The 22,723-nt window shown below is 38.0% G+C and overlaps 1 protein-coding gene across 3 annotated transcripts in view; it reads right to left on the reverse strand.

Annotated features, from left to right (window-relative positions):
* Positions 1–19,947: 19,947 nt before the first annotated feature.
* GRIA2 (glutamate ionotropic receptor AMPA type subunit 2) overlaps positions 19,948–22,723 on the reverse strand; it is a 101,979-nt gene continuing 99,203 nt past the window's right edge. For all 3 annotated transcript variants that reach the window (XM_076336630.1, XM_076336629.1, XM_076336627.1), the window contains one exon: positions 19,948–22,723. This exon is cut by the window's right edge and continues 110 nt beyond it. In XM_076336630.1, coding sequence (XP_076192745.1) covers positions 22,669–22,723 — 55 coding nt within the window. In that variant the 3' untranslated portion in view covers positions 19,948–22,668.

Raw genomic sequence — 22,723 nt, forward strand, 5'->3', positions numbered from 1 at the left:
CCTCCCGACTGGAGGGCTGGAGGCTGCCTGCAGCACTTTCCTTCTTCCTCTGTCCCACAGTCCAAGCTGCCCTCCTGGTTTTACCAAGCAGCAGGTACTCTAAGCCAGTCCTTACTTATTTACATTTTAACTCCAGAACTGATTTAAAGGCAGGTACAGCCGTGCAATTTGCTATTTGCTTGTGGCATGCCTTTGAATGCCTAGCTTGCTCATGAAAATCATGAGAAACCGTCCTTCCTTATTGTCTCTTTTCCCCGATCAGTACTGAAAAGATGTTGAAAACCTCATGGGTTAGTTACAAGAAGCTGGGGCAGCAATGTGTGTACTTTCTTATAGCTGGCTGGAGAGTTGGAGACATTCTCTTCCTAATCAAGGAACATAAACTCTGCTACCTTAATTACAGCAAGGAGTAAACTACACCAACACAAGCACCTTCATACTGATATAGCTGTGTCCACTTGAGGGACTGCATTAATATCATTAGGCAAAGAAGGAAAAAAAAAAAATCACACTCTGAACAAAATATGCTGGTGCATAATGCTTCTGTAAACAGAGCCTCAGGCTCATTCTTTCCAAACAGCCACCCCTGGCTCTTTTTGTGCCTCTGCCTGATGCAAACCGCAGCCTGCCAGTGCAAGGATTGAGCTCCCCTAGGTAACACCTGCAGAGTGTGAGCAAGAGTGCTGGTGGACACACATGCCCAGGTGGGCTGAGGATGGTGATCCCCAGGTTAAGCCAAGAGAAAAACAAGGATACTTGTTCTTTTGGGCAGCTTTGAGCTTTGCTGCTCTCTGGTACCAGGGAAGGGGTCTGATACTGTACAAAGCAGGGAGTGACAATGAGACAGGTATTAGCAAGCCCATCTTGAAGCGAGTCTAAAGAACTCCCTGGGGCAAATGAAATTTTTGGCTCTTCATCCTGCTGTACTGAGGCTGTGGTTAGGGATGTTGCAAGGGCTCAGCTTCAGCCAAGCAATTCCGTCTTCCTTCAGTGGAAGTCACCAGGTGAACACTTGTCCTGCATGCACCCCTTTCACCATGGGACAGAAACTGCCTGGCATGGACACAGCCAAACTCAGGCGTCATCTGCACTTGCTACCAGCCCAAGGCCCAGCAGGGAAACACTCCTCCCCACTCAGAGGCCATGGCCATGGAGAAGAGGTGGCTGCGAAGACCATTTTCCCTGGAGTTAATGCCATCCAGGTGTGCTTGGGGGAAATCAGGCGCTTCCTTGTGCAGATGCTGTGAGGGAGCAGCAGCACCTGCTTGGGGTGCTGGGGGACGCTAACAGCTTTAGTGCTCTCCTGCACTACAGTTTAACATAAAAGCAAGTGGCAGCCATCTGGTTTTGTGTCTTCTCAGACACAGAAGAGAGCCACATGGGATGGACCCAGCTGACCATCGAGGGGAGTTCGTCCCCTCTCCTCATCACAGGCTGGGCTGACCACAACAGCTCGAGGGATGCACCAGGGACAGCCTCTTGGCAGGGTCAGCTCCCACCCAACTGCTGCACTCCCCAGCAGCTGTGGGACGAGGACAAGAAGAGCCCCGTCCCTTTCTAATAGCGTAGGGAGGCCTTGAACAACTTCACTCCTGTTCAGCACGTCAAAGGATTGCACCATTACCTGAGGTCCCAAACCTGATTTTAACTGATATCTGCCTCCGTATTTGTGGCACTGACACTCTGGGAAGGATATTTCATTTATTCTTCCCAGCTAGAAAGGTGTCAGACAATCCTCTGCTAGGGATTTTAACACCTACCTTGCTTTTCTCCCCTGCTTTACTTTACCTGCTTTTACATTTCAATGTTATTGCTATAATATTATTATGTTGTGCCTCAGTATGTTTTGAGATTTGTCTGAAAAGTGGGTTATTGGGTAAATTGTATTTTATAAGAGTTTTCTTTGGCCATTCTCAATTGATGATACAATCTTTCTCTCACAACATATTCATACTCCCCTCTTCCTCTCTCATTTTCTGAATAGCCTGTTCAGAGAAAGCACATGTAAATTAAGGAGAGAAGAAACAGGCTGTAATGGCAGCGAGTGAGCAAATCAGCTTGTGGTGCTTAGTTCAGAGAACAAGCAGCCAGTCTGATGCTGAAGATGATGGGCCGTCCACGGTGCTTTCTCCTCATCTTCCTCAGAAAACAACTAATTTGGTCCCATAAGCATGACCATACATGAACACTCACATAAAATCAGCTGAGAACATGACCTGAAGGTCTTCCCATTTGCAGATTGAGTAGCACCCGCCCTATAGCTCCTCTGGAAAGCTGCCTCCCCAGGCTCTGTATCCCCCTCTCTGGTTTTGTCACACAACTGGGGTGCTCTCAGGCACCTCCACAGAGCATAATCCCAAAGTAGACTTCTCCATCATTAGTGTTTTGGGGTTAACGATGAGAAGACTTGTTAGCAACCCTCTAAGCACTGTCGTTTATAAAACAAAGCCAGCACATTGCAAGGGGTATTCTAGTCAAGGCTTTTTCTGTAGAAGGATTAATTGCATCTCACTGGGAAGAAATCAAAACGGCAGTTCTTCATGCAGTATGACTATCAAGGCAAAAGGATGACAGTGACAGCATAATCTGGCACACAGAAAAATGCATGGAAGTGGGCTCTTTGGGATTTGTCAAACTGAATTTTAGAAAGTTTAATCTACCTTCTTTGTTATTGTTGTTCAGGAGGATCCAAGATGATATTCATCACAAGGCAAAGGTTCACACCGAGACATAATGTAGAACAATAAATGTGTTACTCACTAGGGCTATTTGAACCTTTCTGAATGTGGAAGCTTCTTTAAAATACATATTCCCTATTGCGATGAAGTCATCTCTTCCAGTAAATTACTCACATTACTGGTTTTGAACATACACTCATAGTGAATCTCCAAAGAGACAGTTATTTGAACATGTGAATTTCTAACTAAGCGCTGTTCCATATTTCTGGAAATATGCTTAGCACATTTAATATTTATTTCAGTAAAAACTATGTTCTATATTTCAAGGCAATTCAGAGATAGTGTATGTAGGTATACTTCTCATTCTAAAGGAATATTTCACCTGATGCTTCAAATATTAAGCACTATGCTAATAGATAGCCATCAAAATGAAACTTGTTATGGGGACTGGGCTTAAGTCTGCCAACTACAGGAATCTTTTTCCTCCTCTGAAAGTTCTGGAGCTGACCACCATCCAACACGGCAGACACACTGGTGGACGTTAGGTGTGATTAGACATGGCAGTTTCTATGTTGTTGTGTGAGTAAGAGAACTGTGGCACCAGCCAGAGGTTTATAGTTCCTCAGTTTGATCCTGCCTTGGAAAGCATAAATAGAATACAAACCTCCTATAAGTCTTGCTAGAGACTCCTGCAGCAAGGGGGAGTTGCCCGGGTGAGTTGAGTTATACATAGCTGCACCTTTGCCTCATCTCTCCAGCTTTCCTAACTTGTGACAGAGTAGAGCCATACCTGGATTTCCACTGTCAGCTGCTCATCTGTGGTTGTTCTCCTATGTGAAGGGGTAAGGGGAACAGGAGAATCAGCAGTCACTATATTTTACAAAGCTCAGGTGGAGTCAAACAAATTCCCTTGTCCTTGGGATTTTCCCAGCCTGACAAGGAAGCAGACATAGCATATTCAGACCTTCAGATCTGCTTTCTTGCCTTGAATACAAGCAGAGTTTATGTAAACCAAGTTTATTTTTATATATTTTTATAAAAATACACACACATACATGCATATATACAAATATATACATATGTGTGTGTGTGTGTGTGTGTGTGTATCTTCTCCTGAATTCCTCTTCCCCTGCAGTGCAACAAGCAGAAGGCAGGGGATCTGCTAAATAGCTGCAACAGATAGAGTATCTACTCAAGGTGCTTCTGCCTGAGGCAATGTGAAGGGTGTATTCACCTCTGCAAGTAGCATTTACTTTATCTTACCCACAATAGCATGTGCGTCTTAAACACTCCTGGTCTGAAATGAGTGGCTAAGTTCAGATACCATGCTTCAAATTAAAAATCAAATATGATTTTATTTCCCCCTGGAAGACACAGAATGCTTACCCTGATATGAAACATGTTTCAAGGAACAAATTACATGCAGATGACCTGGGCCGGTAATACAAGTATTCCTGTTGAAGGTCTGATTTAACTGTATATTTGTTATTTCAGTTCTGAGTTATTTGATTGCCATGATGATCCTTAATTAAACCATTGCTCTGGATATCGCTCCGCCATTTTCTGACTGGTTCCCCTTTTTACAGTAACAGATCTTTGAAATAAAGTTTATCAACCAGCCATTTAGATTAAAAGCAAGTTAAGACTAAATGCTCCTGTATGCCCAGACCGTGTTACTTGCATATACTTGTAGCTACGATAAACAAGTATAAATGTAAATATATAAAACATGTATTTATGCACATCTTGAGATGTGAAATTCTAAAAATACTGTAAGAACAGTGAAACAGGAAAATAAGTTGTTACCCAGGAATCACAGGATGTCATGCTCTTGCAGTGTGCATGTGTTGGTTAAGTGTGTAATATTTAAGGCTAACAGAGTAGCTACAAATTTGCTTAACAGAAAGATTATCTGCAGTATATTTAGTTCTACAACTAATGAGACTTATGGCTATAAATGAATGCTCTTTAAATGCTGCCTTATTTCTTATAGGTCTCACACTTCCTTTCCCTGGATGATCTCAAAACACATGAAAAAAGTTGGTGTATTCTAATTAGCCACGATCGACCACTGGAATACATTTCAATTTTGGTAGAGTGTCTCAAGCCAAACAAGTCAGAGGACAGGATCAAATAAATTTATGTTAGTTATAGACTAAGTTTTATTTAAAAGCTCTTCTACATGGCAACAGAGGGAACATTTCATTATCTGGAACCTCATGCTGAATCTAGGCAGATTTCCTGAAACATTATCTTAATGCTCACACAAATGTAATTACTACTAAATCAATATTTTGTATTCAAGCCTAATTACAGTACATGAATTAGAATGCTACTAAAGAGATGTGCAGTTGGCTGGTTAGTAGACTTTAGCTGGCTGACGTTAAAACTGACAAAGGATCTCAGCTTTGGCTGCCCCAATGTGAGTACACAATGTTAGAATCAACTTTGACGGGTTTGATAATTGTCACATGTATAGTATGTCTACAAAGAGCTACCAGTCTTACTGTCCCAAAATAAATTCTCGAGGAAAACATGACTCTTTTTCAGTTGGCATTCACATTTCCAAGAGGTACAGTTTTCTTTGTAATATTGCAAAGAAGGATTTAGAACAGAATTTCTATTATGGGCTGAGATGACATCAGTTGCAAACAAATGAACTAAGGTGTTTTAAGGGCTTTTTGCTTTGACGTGTTCCCTAGTCAGAGTTATTTGTTCCTAGCAGAAGTCATTGTAACGTCCCAATTCTGGGATCTCCAATCTGAGCTATCAAAGAAAGAAATGCAAATTGGAAAGGGCAGGTAGGACTCATCTAACTTTCCAGTAGTTTGTCATCATAAGAACTCCAAGATCAGAGCTGCGCAGAAAAATGTATCGCCTTAAGAATCACACCCAAATTATCCTCCCCTACAGTTTCGGACAGGTTTGCCTCATTACAGTCAGCAGACATGTCATCTTCCTGTGGATATTCCAAGCACTACAGCATGGGGAAAAAATGCTCATTTTCTGGCATAGGAATTAGACTTGATCATGGTCAGAAATTCCAAAACTTCTATACTATTTCCCACTCCTTATTAGAATCTTCTCAGTATGTGTAGCTCCTGCAGGATCCTTCTCCTGTTACAAAATGTTCCTCCCAGAGTTTACTCTGACGGTGTGTAATGAGCATTCATACAAAGTAACTGTGGCTTCAATTTGTGCACTCGTTGGTCTTCTTTTCCACAGAACCCAAATGCATGAGGACCACTGAAGGCACTGTCTCCAAATGGCAGACAGAGAACATGGAAGTGCCATACTGATGTAACCTCCCTGCCTTCAGCAGACTGTTAGTGAAATGATTTTGGAAAGAGATGGAGAAATGGAGGAGCCTGAGGTTTCTTTGCTTCTTTCATCACCTCCACATAAAAATATGGAGAAATATGAGGCATCCCACATGTATTAATTTTTTTCATTGCAGTTTCATTACCTGAACATGAACTCCTGGAGAAGATCTAAGAAATGAGGTGATCGTTATTAATATTGAACAAGAATAGAGAAATAGCATTAACTATGTCCAAAACTAACACTCAGTTTTGCAAACAATGATGACAAACTGGAGACAATAACAATTGGAAGTGCAAGAACAACCTTGAAAATGACCTTGTTCTGCCAAGCGAAAGACTAAATGAAAGACTAAGGCACCTCAAGTGAAGGGGTTTAAGAGGCAATTAAGTCATGATCCATTTGTTCCATATGAAAGGAAAATATCTCATAGTAGCAGACTTTTCAATCTAGCCAACTCAGGCTCTCCAAGAGATAAAAGCATGAGTGCTCAAGTAAGAATTAGATTGCATTTTTTTAAGATTATGTTTTTAAAATGAAGTTAACAAGCTGTCAGAGCAGATTACAAGGGACTGTGCTAAGTTTTCTGTATAAGGTCTCTTTTGGTCAAGACTGGATGTTTCTGTAAGCAGTATGCTGAGTTGGCTCAATATGGAAATCTTCAAAGATGGTTTTCTGGCATGCTGGAGGTCAAGAGTAAGTAAACAAAAGTTCCTTTTTCCTTGAGATCTATGAGCCTTCTAGACTGAGAGAGATACCTTTGTAGTATAGCTATAGAGGACCGTTACTTTCTGCCTTCAGACTCCAAGATCGGTGCCAAATCTAACTTTCCTTTAAAAACGTGTTTTATGAGCTACTCCAGGAAATGTGGATGGAACGCATTTTTACTCAACAAGCACTGTATTTCCTTCTGGTTTTTTTTTCTGACTCCAGGAATGGTAAGCTCATTCCTGTTTGGTTGGCTGGGTAAATGCTCTCACATTAGAACCTTTTTTCCTGTCTCTTAGTCTTGACTGATTCATAGTCCACTATGGAAGCAACTTAAAAATTCATATTAATTTGCTAAATGTCAGCAATCTGAAGAATTCACGGGTCTATTTCTATGCTGTTCCGACTTGATTATGAATCACCAACAAAATGAAACATATGCTCTAGGCATACATTTTGCCTACATATTCAATATCATATTATGCCTCTCACTGAACATATCCTTAGGACAGAGATGATTATTAATTCTAAAGTAACCAGTTTATTCCTCTAGAAAACTTGTGCATCCTCTTGTAGAGTACTGTGGGATTTCAGGTCTTAATTTTTCACTTCATGCTTTAGCGGCACTGCTTTACAATTTTTCTTACATATGCTTTTAGAGACAAACATATATTCTGAATTCTATTGGTTTGTTTAAAATCTAGTATGGCCTGTTTAAAATCCAGTATGGCCTGTGCCATAAAGCAAAACCAAGTTCCTCAGAGTCGTTACATAAATAAACATCATCGTTAAAATCTATTCAGTGCACATCCAGAGAAGCCTGAAGCACCATTTCTTCAAAGAAACACTGATTCTGCTCATTCTGCAGTGAATACCAGAACAGATTGGCAGCGAGAGCCTCTGGGTCTGCCCTGTAGAGCTTTCAAAATCACGTCTTTCTTGGCAGTAGTATAATGAGACATCTAAGCTTCTCTTTGCCAGCTTAAAGTTTTTGGCAGGAACAACCGTATTTAGCATAAAATACCGTAATCAAGGTTGTTACACATTTTCCCTCTTTTTCTATTAAAAATAATAATCAGAAACTAAAGATCAGAGACCTTAAAAATGTCTGCAATGCCAGCTCACGTATCTTGACACAGAATATTCTATTTAAGATAATTTCCCTCAGACGTCTTTCCTATTCTGCAAGATTTATACTGCAGCACATGAAGTGCATTCTTTTTGGAGGGGATAAAAAACCCAGCTTGCGACTCCCTGTCAAGGTTATCCTCACAGACATCAGTACTAAGGCAGAGGTTACTCATACCACACTGGCCAATGCCACCGTCTGTGCAGGATACAGCCCTCTGACCTGACTGCCAAGAGGATCTGCTGCTCGGAAACTAGAAATGTTCACAATCCACCCTAAATTTATGCCTTGCCAATTTTCTCAACTTGTTCTGGTGCCAGCATTGTTTTTTATAAGCAGCTTTTCTCCCTCTTGGGAGGAAGCTCTTCTCCCACTTGTATTTATAAACAGCAGTCACATACTGCCTCAACTTTCATTTCGTTACGTGAAAGAAGCTCAATTTTTTGAGTTTTCTCTCATATGATAGCTTACGAGCCTCTCAGTTCAGAGCAAGAATTAATGAGCAACTGCTAACTACATTTCATAGTATAAGAATGAGGAGGCAACAAAGGAAATTAACAGGTAACAGGCTTAAGAAAAAAAAAAAAAAGGTGATTCTTTACACAATGTTTACTTAAACCATGACAATTCCTGCCACAGAATATTATGGTTGCCAAAGTTTAGATGAGTTCAAAGTGATTAGATAAATTGCTGGAAAGAATATGAAATGCGAAGATATCATCTGTTTCTAAGGGAGTCCCTGACCCACAAACTGCTGGAGGCCACACAAGTATCCTAGTGAAATACACTATACGTGTAATCTTCAGTCTGCACGGGGCATTCACTATCGGCCGGCGTTGGAAGCAAAACAACGGGTCTCCCTTTGATCTGCTGCTGTCCTAAATTTTTCTTCTAAGTGCCTTAAGTGCCTTTCATTTTATGCTATTCAGACTTATTTCTATAACTCCAGTCCTCAAGCACATCCAGTTCTTTCACTATTTCATTTTTATCTTAACTTTGCATCATCAAGTTAATTTCACCAGACTTTTCCACTCCTTGTGTCAGGGCCATTATTTGTCTATTAAACCAGAACTGGTCCTAGCACTGATCTTTGAAAAATACAGTTTTGGACTTCCTCTTCCAGTGTAAAGTTTCCTTAGGTAATGCCATCTCCTTCATCCACGTTCCTGCCTACCTCACATCTCCTTTGCTTTATGGGGGAAACCTTCTGCAATTTATTCACCAGACTTCCTTGTCAAAACTGAACCAAAATACACATTGACTTTTTGAGTTACATTGACTATTTCAGTTACAACTAAGCTGTCATTAATCATCAATTCTATATTTTCATGTTTGGTATTCATATATTTATGTGTGGGGAAAAAAAATTTGGTCTTTAATAGCTTTCGGAAAATCTACCGCAGGTTGATTTTTCTTAAACTGTTCTTACTCTTTCTGACCTCTCTTAAAACTTCTTCAGATAACCCAGTCCTATTACTTTAGGTATTTCTGGTAATCTCTTCACTTATTTCAGATGTCTTTCCTAATGTGAGTATTCTACCAGTGGGGACTGGAGCAAAGGCTTTTAATAAAAATCTCTGCCAGCTGTAACTTCTTTGCCCAAAGAAATCTCCTGGTCTCCTCCAAATTCAAGACTCTGCACTCCTCCAACTCTAATCAGTTCCCACAGGTGACATCCACACTGCTAAACTAAATGCCCAAAAATATTCCTGTGCACTCAAGCTAACGAGCATGCAATAGCCTCCATCTATTACAGCAAAATTTCCTAGATGCCAAAATGTTGTGACGACATACAAAATGCCGAATGGGAATGATCATTGGGACATTCTCATCCCTAAACTGCCCCTGGGCATTGTCTGGGAGCACGCTTGGTTGGCACCAGCCAACAGTGCGCCAGGGACCGCTGCAGCAGTTTAATGGAATAGAAGACGAGTCTGGTGCCTGGGAACACGCCAGGCACTGCTGGATGTATTAGCATGGAGCCAGCCTTGACGTGTCACAGTTTGAAAGAGAGACCCATAACTATAAGGCTACTTTTGTTTATCCTTATGCTAAATTTATACTGAATCAACTCATAATCATCCAGTACAAGGTCACTCTCTACAAGCTAGTATTCTCAGAGATTTCATTACTTACTAAAATAATTGCTTGGCAATCATCACCTAATAGTGATTCAATGATCCTGGAAATGCCCCATGGGTTTAAGGTGTTTTAATGCTCACCTGGACATTTTTCCTTCATCAGGCTAGCACTTTTGCATCCTAAACATATTTTAACCTTCGTGTATTTAAAGCCTTTTTCCTCTGTCTCCTTCTGTCTCATTTCACAGTGACTGTGAAAAATAAACTCTGAAGCTGTCTCAGAAGACTGCTATTCTGGGTATGCTGCCAGTCATTGGTAGCATAGATCGCCCCTTAAGCAGGATGTCTCAAACACCTTTGTGTCAGCCTTTCTTCTTTATAACATCTTTTGAGGAGACTTGGAAATTGCCAGGGAAATCTTAATTGGCAAAGGCATGTGGAGGAAAAATCTGATAAATGGCTTATAAGAGATTTTCACTGTTCAATTTAGATACCAGGCATACTGAACGTTCAAAAGATAAGAAGATAGTTCAGAGTAAAAACTACGCAGGATGCCTTCACCAACCTAATCTGTTTTATGTGCATGTCTGATGCCTGAAGTGAGGTGGTGGATTTTTTCCTAGCATAAGAAAATGGGTGATTATCTTTCCTATTTTTTCTATGGAAGCTGCAGAGAAAAGTGAAATGGAGAAATGGACAGACAGATGGGTACAGGAAAGGTTACAATTTCTGATGGCTTACCGTTCTCAGTCCTACGTACAAGTATTTGCACTTCATGCCAAGTAACAGCCCAGATTGTCCTTCTTGCACTGTTTCTATAATCTATCATTTCATACATGGATCATTCTGCCTTTAAAAATAGTGTCTGGAAGCGGGAAATCTCTTGAACTCTGTGCCAGGATATTTCTCGCTTCAAAGAGGACTTGTGTTCATTGAGGTCTTTTATATAAAAAGTGACAGTCATCCAGTCCTGCACTATTACATATGGCTAACTTGTGCAGAAGTACATTTTCACCAAAACTGAGAATATTGGCACTTCAGTTAAGAACAATAGCCTTTTGTGCAGCTCTAAAACTTGTAACCCATAGATAAAAATTATTCTTCTTAATACAGTGATTTATTATTTTATTAGAGATCAGGTTAGATGAGCTTTTGAGGTGAACATGATGCAGATTGTACTGCAGTAGAGTACATGGGGTTTGGAGTTTATAAATCACCTTTATTATGTCAGCTAAACTCATTTTTCCCGAAGTGATATTTAGGTTAAAAAGATAGGTAAGTAGCTTCCATCAACAGGAATGGCAGTACACTGTCCATAATTTTTATCAACAACTCTTCTAAAGAATATCATGATTAAACCAGGTCTCAAGTCTGAATCAACTTGAAGGAACGACAGAAAGATGTTTTGTGAATGCTACATGATTTATTTAATAAAGTCTCCAAATAAGCATGGAAATTACAGGCCTGACTACAATTGAATGTATCTGAAATAAGACACTTTACATGGCTGATTGAACACGAGCACACAGACAAATGGAACTGGAAAGGTTTTTTAACATGGAAAGTTTAAATTTTATGGTTCTTACTGTCATTTATAACAATCACTAACATGTAAAACAACACAAAGGGCAATCCATCTTGCAGACGACATAGAAGCTTCTGAGCTCAGTCATGGGAAGAAACTAATTTAAGAGCTGATTTTCACACATCTAGGTATCATAGCTTGATTTCGGAACTCAAATGCTATCAAAAAGTACTACCTCCTACTACTCCTCAAGTTCAGAGTAGAAACATACAAAAAATACTTATTTGGCAAAGACAGAATGATTCAGCAAGTTCCAGGCACTTGCAAAATAAGCATTTTATGTTTGCAGCTGCATGTCTCTCTGAAGGACGAGCTTCCAAAAAGAAATGCAGGAAATATTCCAAGAAGCAGCAATGCTATGCTAAATAAAATCAGTAGCATAAGATGCTCATGGGAAAGGGTTTTCTTTTCCTCAGTTATCACCATTAGAATAAAATTTGTTTAGTTGGAATAAGTAGCATCACCAGGTGGAAGTTGCAATATGTATTTCTATATCTTACTCCATTTTTCATTAAGACAATTTAGAATCAAAGATTAATGCCTTAGTATTAAACACAAAACAAAACAGAGTATATGTTCACATCAACACGACCGGCCTGCAATGTCTCACATTTTATTTCTCCTATAGCTTTGTTCATTTGTCATCTTTTATCCTCAGCATCCTAACTTGCATGCCTAAGTCTTCACTTTAGAGCGCCGTAAATATTAAAGTATTCATAAAACATTGTATAAGCCTCAAGGTACTATATATATTAAATGTTGTATCTGAATGGCATAATTAATCACTAGTTAGTGGCCACTGAGGGAATGTTAACAGGTTACAAAACAGGTTTCCAGCACAAAGACATACAAAGTCTGGAAGATTTAAATCTTCTCAGCCATAAAGATCTCAGAGGAATTAAGACAAGAAACAGCCAAGCAACTAGACATACAAATGACAGTATCTGCAGAGGGTTTCAGAAATACACCCGTGGCGTCCCGTGCATCATCTTTTTGTTCCGAAGAGGGAGAGAAACAGTGTGCAAGATGTTTCAGACACAAAGACAATAATGGATGAAAATTCACATTAAAATCAAGGAACAATGCTATACTGTTTCTAATGACCAGGCAGGGAAAGAATCCTAAATGATTCAGTGACACTTCTTTGGGCCGAAAAGAAGTCTGTTACCACAATCAGTTTTCTTCAGGCACTTTGATGGTAGGACTTACATATATGATTAATTCTTTAGAATCTGAAATAAAACATGAGCTAAGCTCTGTAAGGTGACGACTTTGATGAGGACATCTGCTGTAGAATATCTGTTCATACACGAAATTGCAAATGGTATGTAGTGGTGATGGAGTTCTGCAGGAGGAGGACATGGAGAATTAATTCACGTGCATTTTGTACTTATCCAGAAAAAAAATCTCATGCTAATCTACTTAAAGAAATTTCCTTTGTGCACTTCATTGCATGCTCAATACCAATACTTATGTCTTTATATAGAATTCAGTCAATTCGGGCTGATTCTGCAAAAATCTCTCTGTACTTACTTTGACCTTTAGAACAGGATTCTCTACTCAGGGGAAGCCAATTGCAGGACATAGAAGCCACTTAGTTTCCCCTCTCATTAAGGAATGCTCAGAGGCAAGTCTGCTTTTTAAAAGGCATTTTGCCAAACACCTTTCTGCAGGAGTGCTCTGTCATGTTCTGCACTATTCTTTTAAGAAATAATGTATTTACTTTTTTCCCCACTGATCTCTGTGTCTGTAGCTGCACCACAAAGAAAACTGTACAAAACAAGTGAACAAGCACATCCACATGGAAATGAAATCAGGCAGAAAACATCTGCTTTTACATTGGGCAATTCTACCATCTATCTACACGAACATGGGAACATTTTCCAAGGTATCCAGGTGGCTTCACTGATGCCAACCAACGTCACCAGAGCATGGAACAGCAGAGGATGATTACAGAGACAATTATTTTCTTTTTTTTTTTTACAAAAAGCTGCAGTGAGAAGAAAACAAGTAAAAAGATAAAACTTTTTTGAAAACCAAGCCGAAGAAAACCTCACCTAAATCCTCTTGCAACAGTTCCTTGTATTTCTTCCCTGCTATAGCATGAAGCATTCTATATCTTCAGTAGAAAATAGCCAGCGTCTTAAAAAAATACTGGCTTGACTGATAATCCACATTCCCCTCAGTAAGCAGTTTTTACCAATTTTAGTTAAAAGCTTTTAAAAAACCAAACCCTGAAGAGTATTGCCAGCAAGGAGAGTAAAGAAAAATAATTACTCTAGTTAGCTGTTGAAATCTTGACTTTAAAATACAAAGCAAGCCAGCTGAAAAGAAACATAAACTCCTCATTTGGAAAGAAAACAGTCTAGTTTATCCCAGATTTGGAACTGACTTGATGCAGGCAGCTGGAATGGGACCTGGATTTAGCGAAGCAGTTAAGTCTGGCCCGTAACAATTTCACAAAGTAGCCCAAAATAGCTAATAGCTGGAAGCTGGATAGGTCTAAGCGTTAAATGCCAAAGGCTATATTCAGTGTCTATACTCATTATGACACATTTCTGTGATTCAGCTACACCACAAAAATCTACTGAACCTCTTCTAACTTTCTAACTTAAATGAGAACTTAAGTTTTATTTTATCTACTAAGCAATATCATAGTTTTCAAGTCACGGCTTCAAAACCCCATCCTATAGTCACACTGAAGTTTGGTTTGCCTTCTCTTTTCCACTCTTTTGTTGCCTATTGCTTCTAGCAAGACACAGTTTTTTCTACAGATATTTAAAAAAGGAAGAAAAAAAGAAAATAGCATAGATCAGGTGATGTCACATTGAGCAGTTTTGCTTCACACTTCAATTATTTGTATTGCTCCTAACTTAGGTTTGTTAAGTGATCAAAGGGTACCCTTTAAAAAAGTAAACAAATAACATAATTGTATTATTTGTATACATATTATTATACAGGTCTGACACTGCAGAAAAAACACTCAGCAAGCCAATAATCCTCTGATTTACATAGTATATTACGACATGCATAAAGAAAGGCTGTCCACATACTATAATCTTAGCTAGCATCTTACCAAAAAAATAACACCTACATGCTCATGTCCCCGTCTACTGAGAAGCTTACACATTTTATGACAATACATAATGTCATAATTCATAAAGTAGGGATTCTTTTTGCCCTGTGAGAAAAATCTCCATAAAATTGTTCAGCCAGCCAAGATGGCTGTGCTTAGGTTTCTGGATGAGGGTAAATGCTGAGCTTCCTCTATGCTGAGAAAATGCATGATTATTTTATATTAAAGCAAATTTTCAAAAGTTACATTCTGAATTTGCCGAACACGGATGGCTGTAGTTCAGGGAGGGAAAAAAGCTTTTCAGAAAGTGTGGACAGGGGAAGAAGGGGACAGCTCTCTCCCTCGGCATCATGTTCAGAGTGGAGAAACACTTTTTGCATCTTGACCATGCTAACAATTCGGTTTTGCTAGCATGAGCACAAGTGCGGTGATCCCGGGGGAGATCACTGCGTGACTGCATACAGACAACTGGGAGGTTCAGACTTGGTCCTGACGCCCCAGCTTCCCTGGACTTCAGCGAGGCAGGATCCGACCGAAGCGTATTACCTTACTCTCCTCAGAGAAGTCTTTGTCCCTGCTGTTTGAGAAAGATTCTTTAAGAGGTGTGAGTCACGGGACACACTCATCAGCTGAATGACTTGGAATGACTTGGGCTACATCTCAAATCAGCAAGCAGGTTATGCAATGTTACTTTTTTCCCTCAATGTGCTAAAATCTGTCCCAATGATAAAAGAACAAGAAGTAAATTACAAGCATAAAATGACAAAGTTCTCCTATAGAAGGCAGCTTATAAGGTGGACTAAGCAGAACTGATGAGCATCTCCCACATCTAATTGTCGATCTATAATGCTAAAAAAAAATATTTGTATCTTTTTAGGTCCCCTAGAATAAGCAAGAGCATACAGTGAAAAAGTGTGAAAACTATTCCTGTGGAAAACAAGTACTTTAGGGAAGTATAGCCGTCAGGAAAAAGAAAATGTGTCAAGTAAAGTCCTGCTTTCACTGAAGATATTGGCTTTATAAAAACAGTTTATCACATGCTTTATTTTTATATTCAGCAGGTGCAGATCTAAAGAACACTGTAATGCCACAGATACAAGCAATCAATAGAAATTGCCTGAAAATTGTCGGCCAAGCCTACACTGTGAGAGTGATTTCCTATAGCTTATACTACTCATTTGTCTATGCCAGTGAAAAAATAATACAAAATGTGGACAGAATTCTGCCACAGCACCATAGCAGTACATATTATTGCACAATGTTCAAAGTAGGTAGTGTAGTATTCAGCCCTGTCGATGCCCAGTATTTTGTTCTGGAGGCATTAACTTCTTATCGAGGTTTTGGTTCAGAAAACCAAGTAATAACTTACAAAGAGTAATGTTTTGTTTGTCCTTGTTCATGTAATATTAGATTTAACTAAACCTGAGCCTCTCAGACCAATTATGTGGATTTTTAAATAGGTAAGACAGTGTAATTTGAAAAATCAAGCGTATACATGCATACACATAAACCCATCATCCCTGCCGCTGAAGTGAGAGGCAATGACACATGCAGTAGCTTTCGTTTGACCTTTTTGTGTAGGCCAAAGGTAGTGTGGAAGAGCCCGTTTTTCTCACAGAAGTTCTGCAGAACTTAATCCGGTCAGTGAGAACAAAGACGATCACAGGAGTTACACCAGATTTTGAAGTTACGGGATTCACTGCTGATTGAGTCCCATGGGGACTCATACTGTCCTATGGAAATGTAAGATTCCACATTTATTCAAACTAAAGGTGGTAAGGCACTTGCTTATGAACCTTCCTCTCGCTACTGGCCCTACTATGAATTATTGCTGTGGTTATCATCATTTTTGAGTACGGCCTTATCAAACTCAGCACTAGTTTTACTGCTTACTGCATTTCCATATTTGTGTATGGATATGTATACATACATATATACTGGAACATCCATAATCTTCATTTTCACATACCAGCAACTCCGCTTATTTATTAACACATAGTAGCTGAAACTGAACGATGAATTCCAGCTACAGGTAACTTGTATTAGCTGCCAAGCCACTTAGTTCCAAATTAATGTAAATATTCTTCCAACAGTTTTGTGAAATTATTAAAAACAACAGTAACAAATATAAAAACAAGCACCTGAGTAAAAATCATGTAGCTTGTATTATTTTATCTTTAGTCATTGTGACAATATAAAAAATATCTGCTTGTTCAAAACCAGAAAATATATTTCTGTGAATAATCTGCTATTTAGGAGTATGAGGTAACCCAAAATGTGTTTGTCATTTATACTGAAACTCATAAGGAAACCAACTACTGAAAAATATTATGTTATTTGTAAAGCATGCTATTAAGTGAAAGAGCTATAGCTTGACCTCTTTAATGACATTTTTCTCTTAACCCAGAGAACATGGTGCTGAAGGGCAGGCAGTAACAATACAACTTCAAAACTGGGTAAAAAGTTGTCATATAAAAGACTCCAAGTATATTTTTAACAAGATGCTCTCGATGCTTCAGTAAAGCACATGCCAGAAGGACTCTGGGCTGTCCCCTTCTAAGAAGCTAGTATGTGTACACACTACTAACAGTAAATGATTCTGGAAACAATTTTCCCATTTTAAGAACTGTTTACCATAAAATAAAACATAGAATTATCATTTCAAAAGCACACTAACAGTGGGTTTTTAAAAGAAAAAAAAAATTGTGAGTGTATTTTCTATCCTTAGAAAATAGGGATAAATCCTCTCTGGTGTCTCCGTTGGATGCTCCTTCACCTTTTAGGATTGAAGGAGGACAGAAGAATGACATAAAATTGCCTCTCCAACTCCTGTTTCAGCTTTGCCCACCTGCTTGCCTTCTGTGCATGGAAAGATGCAAAGGAGGCAGCGTGGTCCTGCACGGCTCATGGGATCCACTGGAACCCCTTTCTTAGTAGCATTTCCCCCACCTCCAGATACGAACTAACTGAAGACAGTTTCAAGGGGCTGGTCTAGAGACTAACGTTTAGCAGCCCTTTCCTATTGTATAAGACACATTTTCAAAATTAGGTTTAGGATCTTCAAAGCAAATAAATAAAACCCATTTTAATTTAAATATGTATTTTAAAACACAGTCTTCAGTTGGAAGACTAGTAGGAGTAAATGCTTTAACACAGATTAGGTCAGTCTTGAAAAGTCAGCATTTGTCAAAAATAATGACAAATGAAATGTGAACTTTTTCTCTATGCCTACAGCACGTAGGAATGGTCCTTTCCTGTTGAGTGAGAGTTGTAAGTGTATTGTGCGGAAAAACTTTGGGCAAATGCTACGAAGTCATTCACTGGACAACTTTGTGGAATTAAGTGCTTTTCTTTTAGGTATAAAGAATTTTCTTACCACTGAGGTAAGTAAAGCACTGAGCTGTCTACAGAGGTAGCCAAATTTTCATTAGCAGTAAGAGATGTACAAAGGAGACTGACAGACGAACAGTGCAGTGGATGATGCCACTTGAATTAAGGGTTTAGCTTAGATGGCCTGAGATATCCTTCCTACCTTTATCATCACTGCTTCTTTAATACAGACATATGCAATGAGCTATAATAAACATTTTTAATGACTGCCAAATCAATTTTTTAAAAATTATAAAGTAATTCTATTTCCTATCTGCCTACCAAGCTAAAAAGTACCTATTTGAACTAACTGCATGTGGTGGGGCAAGAGGGAAAGAAAGAAAGAAAGCGCATCATGTAATATGCCCTAACGATAAGATCAGGGACTGTGGGAAGGCCTCATGACATGTAAAAGCTGCAGGTGAGTTAATCTGTAATTCTCAGCATTTTTGTATTGTATCTTACCATGTTCTATTTTTTTGCCACTTGTTTACAAAAATCATAATTTAAAGATTTCTTTTTTCCAAAGAATATCAGTTCAATAAATTTTATGTTAAAGCACTAAATGACTCTAACTGAAGTTGTGATCATCAAAGTGATATTCACTACTTTAAGGAAATCTCTAAAAACAAGATGCATTACGAATATTACAGTTACTTCAGGATACAAGGAGTTGACACCTACTAAATGCAAGTAGGAATTAATTGAGACTCTTTGTTATGAAGCTGTTATCAGTTCCCGTAGGTCCCCAGATATTAGATGTAGACATTCTTACCAAATTTCTTCTTTGGGGAGAGAGAAAAGATACCGTTCAAGACAGAAAAAAGAACAATTTTAGGGCAATTTTACCATTAACCTATTTGAAGAAGCCCTGAAGTTTAGACTATTAGGAGCAGTATGAGCAGAAATTTCAGGAAGACCAATAGTAGGCATAGATTGAATGAAATTTGTCACATAGGTGCCATTACTGTATACAATTCCCTAACTCTATTATGTCTCACATAGGTATATAGTACTCTCCGTTATCTACAAAAACTGATGCTAGGGAAAACGTTCAAAGTTAAGTCTACAGCTCAGTCTGAATTTTATTCTAAGTGCTTGATATAATATGAATTCCTAAGATAATCTGGACCTGATAGATGTCTCACAGCAAATTTTTGTGATCCCATGACAGCTTAAATGAAAAGATTTAATAAACAATAAACTTTGGTACTGTGAAACAGGTCTGAGTAGCCTCTAGGGATATCATGCAGAACAGCTGCTGCTGATTCTGTTTTGCTGGTGACCACTGTATTCATATAACTAACTGTACCAAATGATAGCTGAAATCATGTATTTGTATTTTACATACAATTATTTGTGCACGGTACTTCGTGTAAAGATATTGTCTACATCTGTCAGCCAAAGAGGAGGCCGATACCCCTGAAACACACTCTGTTAAAATGTGCAATACATTTAAATAAAAATGTTGAACCTTTCACATTGCAAGCCTCTTCAGACTCAATTTGTTTGCTATTACAGCGAACTCTTTGTTGTACTAAATCTCTAGTAGCGACATTACTAATATATACCTAAAGTACTTGCCATTTCTCAGGTTCTTTCTCTGCTTTGGACACATCAACAATCTGTTGAAGTAAAAAACTACTGATTCAAGGTGACAATTTTTAAGTAGAGTTACTGAATAGATACTTAACCTACTAGCATTATCATCCTATCACACTGCCATTATAACCATGATCCAGAAGGTTACATTCCAGAAATACAATTATATTGTTGGCAAGAAAGTTACATTACTTCGTTTAGTGATAACGCAAACTACAGTAAATCTACCCTAGAGTGACAAGACGATTTGTGGGAAGATTTATATTCTCCTTGCAAAACTCTTCAAAGAAATTTCATGTTTGTGGGGACAAACAGGTTTGCTCTATGTAAAATCTTAGGAAAATACATTTATAATAAATAAGAAACCAGATTTCAATAATACTAAACAGACATTAAAGGTCTTTTGCCTTTTTTAAGAAGATTTTTTATGTATGATTGAAGTTTATACAACACTCCAGAAAAGCCATCATGTGTTAGACTGAAAAATAAAATCAGAAGCATTTTCTGTCATATAGGTATACATGAAAAAACGGGAACGTTAATGTCTTAGAAAGTGTATGTCCAGCTTTGTACCGTTACTCATTTAACAAAGCAGAAAATAAGATACTGTACTGTAAACAAAAAGCTACAGTAAAAGGACATTTTGAAATTTACACAAGTTTGAGTTCATAAACATTTTGGTTGCTCCATAACAGTTTTCATATAAAATGAATAAAAAACCCTTGGACAGCTTTCATCACTCTTGACTACTTTTCACTTAAATGCACACAGACATACTTTATATAGCAATATACTGATGTACTGTAACATGGATATTAAACTATGATTACTGCTTTTTAACTGAGATGTGTATTATCCAATCAATATTATCTGTAATTGAAATACTCATACATTATGTATTCCCATCATGTTGTTAAGTATAAAAACATGAAAATATAACTTTACATTATTTCAGTTATATACATCAGTTCAGGCTTGACAAAGATTTTTTTTACGCTACGATTTTTAGAGGAATAAGCCCAGAGGTACAATAAATAGCTTTCCACTGTATACAGTAATGCAATTCTACTTTTTCAAACAGTTTAGATTACCATATGAGCATTATTTTAGTTTGGTCATTCTAGCATTGAACATTAAAAATCAGAATGCATCCCCCAACATTCCTGATGAGGAGTAATGCACAGAACACCTATGGATTACAGATGCGTCAAGAAATGGTTTAGTTTAATTAGAGGGAAGTTACTGGTAAGTTTGACATTGAAAACACTGTATATACCTCTTTTGCTGATCACACTGAGAGTATACACTGTGTTCACATGCTTGCAGAAACAGGCTCAGAGCTTGTACCACAAGAAGGGATTTCAAGTTTCTGATAAATGCTCTGTCTTCTCCAATGTTCAGTAAACATTTTACTTAAGCCTAAGAAATGGATTCCAACTAAAACTGCAAGTCATATTTCAAATTTTATTTAAGTCCAAAATAAAACAGAGATTTACTGATACTGCATGAGGCAATGTATCCACAATGCAGAAAAATGTAAGCTTTTCAACCAAATGTACGCAATTTTATCTACAGGGAAAGCTAGAGAAACGTGATGTTGCTTTGATTGGCATTAGCATTTAAATTAACGTTATTGCACCTCTCCTAGGATTCCTTTTTGCTTTGTAAGTAGAGTTATCATTTTTAAATACACATAATTAAAACGTATGGTAACTTCAGATAGCAAAGAATATTCATAATGATTAAGATTCAGGAAAGTTTTTATATTTTCATCAGTACAGACTTGCATCTAATTCGAGTTATTATCGATCTTAATTCAAAAAGACATTGCCAAGGTTTTGGGGGTTTTTTTCGTAACAAAGAACTTTACTAGCTACTGCTTAGAATTACCTTTTAACAGTTTGAAAACTGCTTCCTTAAAGGAGCAATTTGAGAACTGTGTTTGTTTCATACTTTAAAAAAATACTTAACACTATTTTACTGCTTGCCATTTATCAATTTTTACCGATAGTCTTCTCCCTCTGTACATGTATTTATGAATGCAATTGTACAAAAGTAGAGATAGATATGAACCAAATCTTTGGAACGTAAGTCCCTGCACGTCAGAGTTAAGAGGAGCTCTAAATCAGCACCTATCTGACTCCTCATGTGCTGGTATTAAGTACCACTCCAACCCAGAGTAACCTTGATCTTCAGAGTTCAAAATGCGTATCTGAGCATCACAGCTTGGGCTCGTCTGTAGAAAAAATCGTGGAACAGATTCAAGTGAGCTGGGGGTGGCGACACTGCCAAAAACTAAAACATTGACCCAACCTTGACAGTGTCCTTTTAGATTTCAGATTCTTTATAACCCAACTGTAGCTAGTAAAATTAATGGAACACTTGCAAATAAAACCATAGAAAAAAGTTTATTTCAAATGTCAAGCATCGCCAAGTAATTTTATATTAACACCAAATGTTAAAGAATAGGATATACAGCAAAGTTTTAATAACAATATTAAATTACAAGATTTGAACCTTTTAATTATTATTTCTTCTCTTCTCAACATTACATATTTGGCTTTGAAAAATAAGGAACTGATGCCTTAAGCCTTATTTTCATATTCCACTTCCCCGCAGTCTAGATTTCTTTTTTCTTTTTTTTTTTTTTCCTTTTTTTTTCTTTTGTCATATTCAACCATTATGGAAGCAAATTTATTTAAAAGCCAGTTTTTGTTTGTGAAAATACCTAAAAATATTTTTTTCATTTTAAATGTTTTTTTTTCTTATAAAACATGTCACATCTTGATGCAATTGATGTCAAGTGTGCTTAAGTCAATATGAACCAAGGGACTAACAACGGTGGCTGCAGAAACTGGTGTGTTGCCTGTACAACGACTTCAGTTAGATTACAGTACTTCCATGTTAGCTGTGCATGTCAGTCAAGCTTCATCTTGAACTTGTGTAGAAAATGGTGTTGTGTTTTGAACTAAGCATTCATTACAATCCAAGATGAACTCCACAAATATAAGAATTCTTGGCTGAAAGAAAAGTCTTCAAGATACTGGATGCCTCTCACCACTTTGACAATAAACGCACAAGAAAACCATTGTGTAAGGCACTCAAAAGGTTCTTATCAATCACGAGAGATCAGTCACACTGACATTCATTCCCATGCCAGGACTCACGTAAGGT

The sequence above is a fragment of the Aptenodytes patagonicus genome, chromosome 4 (genome assembly GCF_965638725.1).
Source record: "Aptenodytes patagonicus chromosome 4, bAptPat1.pri.cur, whole genome shotgun sequence".
NCBI classification, from domain to species: Eukaryota; Metazoa; Chordata; class Aves; order Sphenisciformes; family Spheniscidae; genus Aptenodytes; species Aptenodytes patagonicus.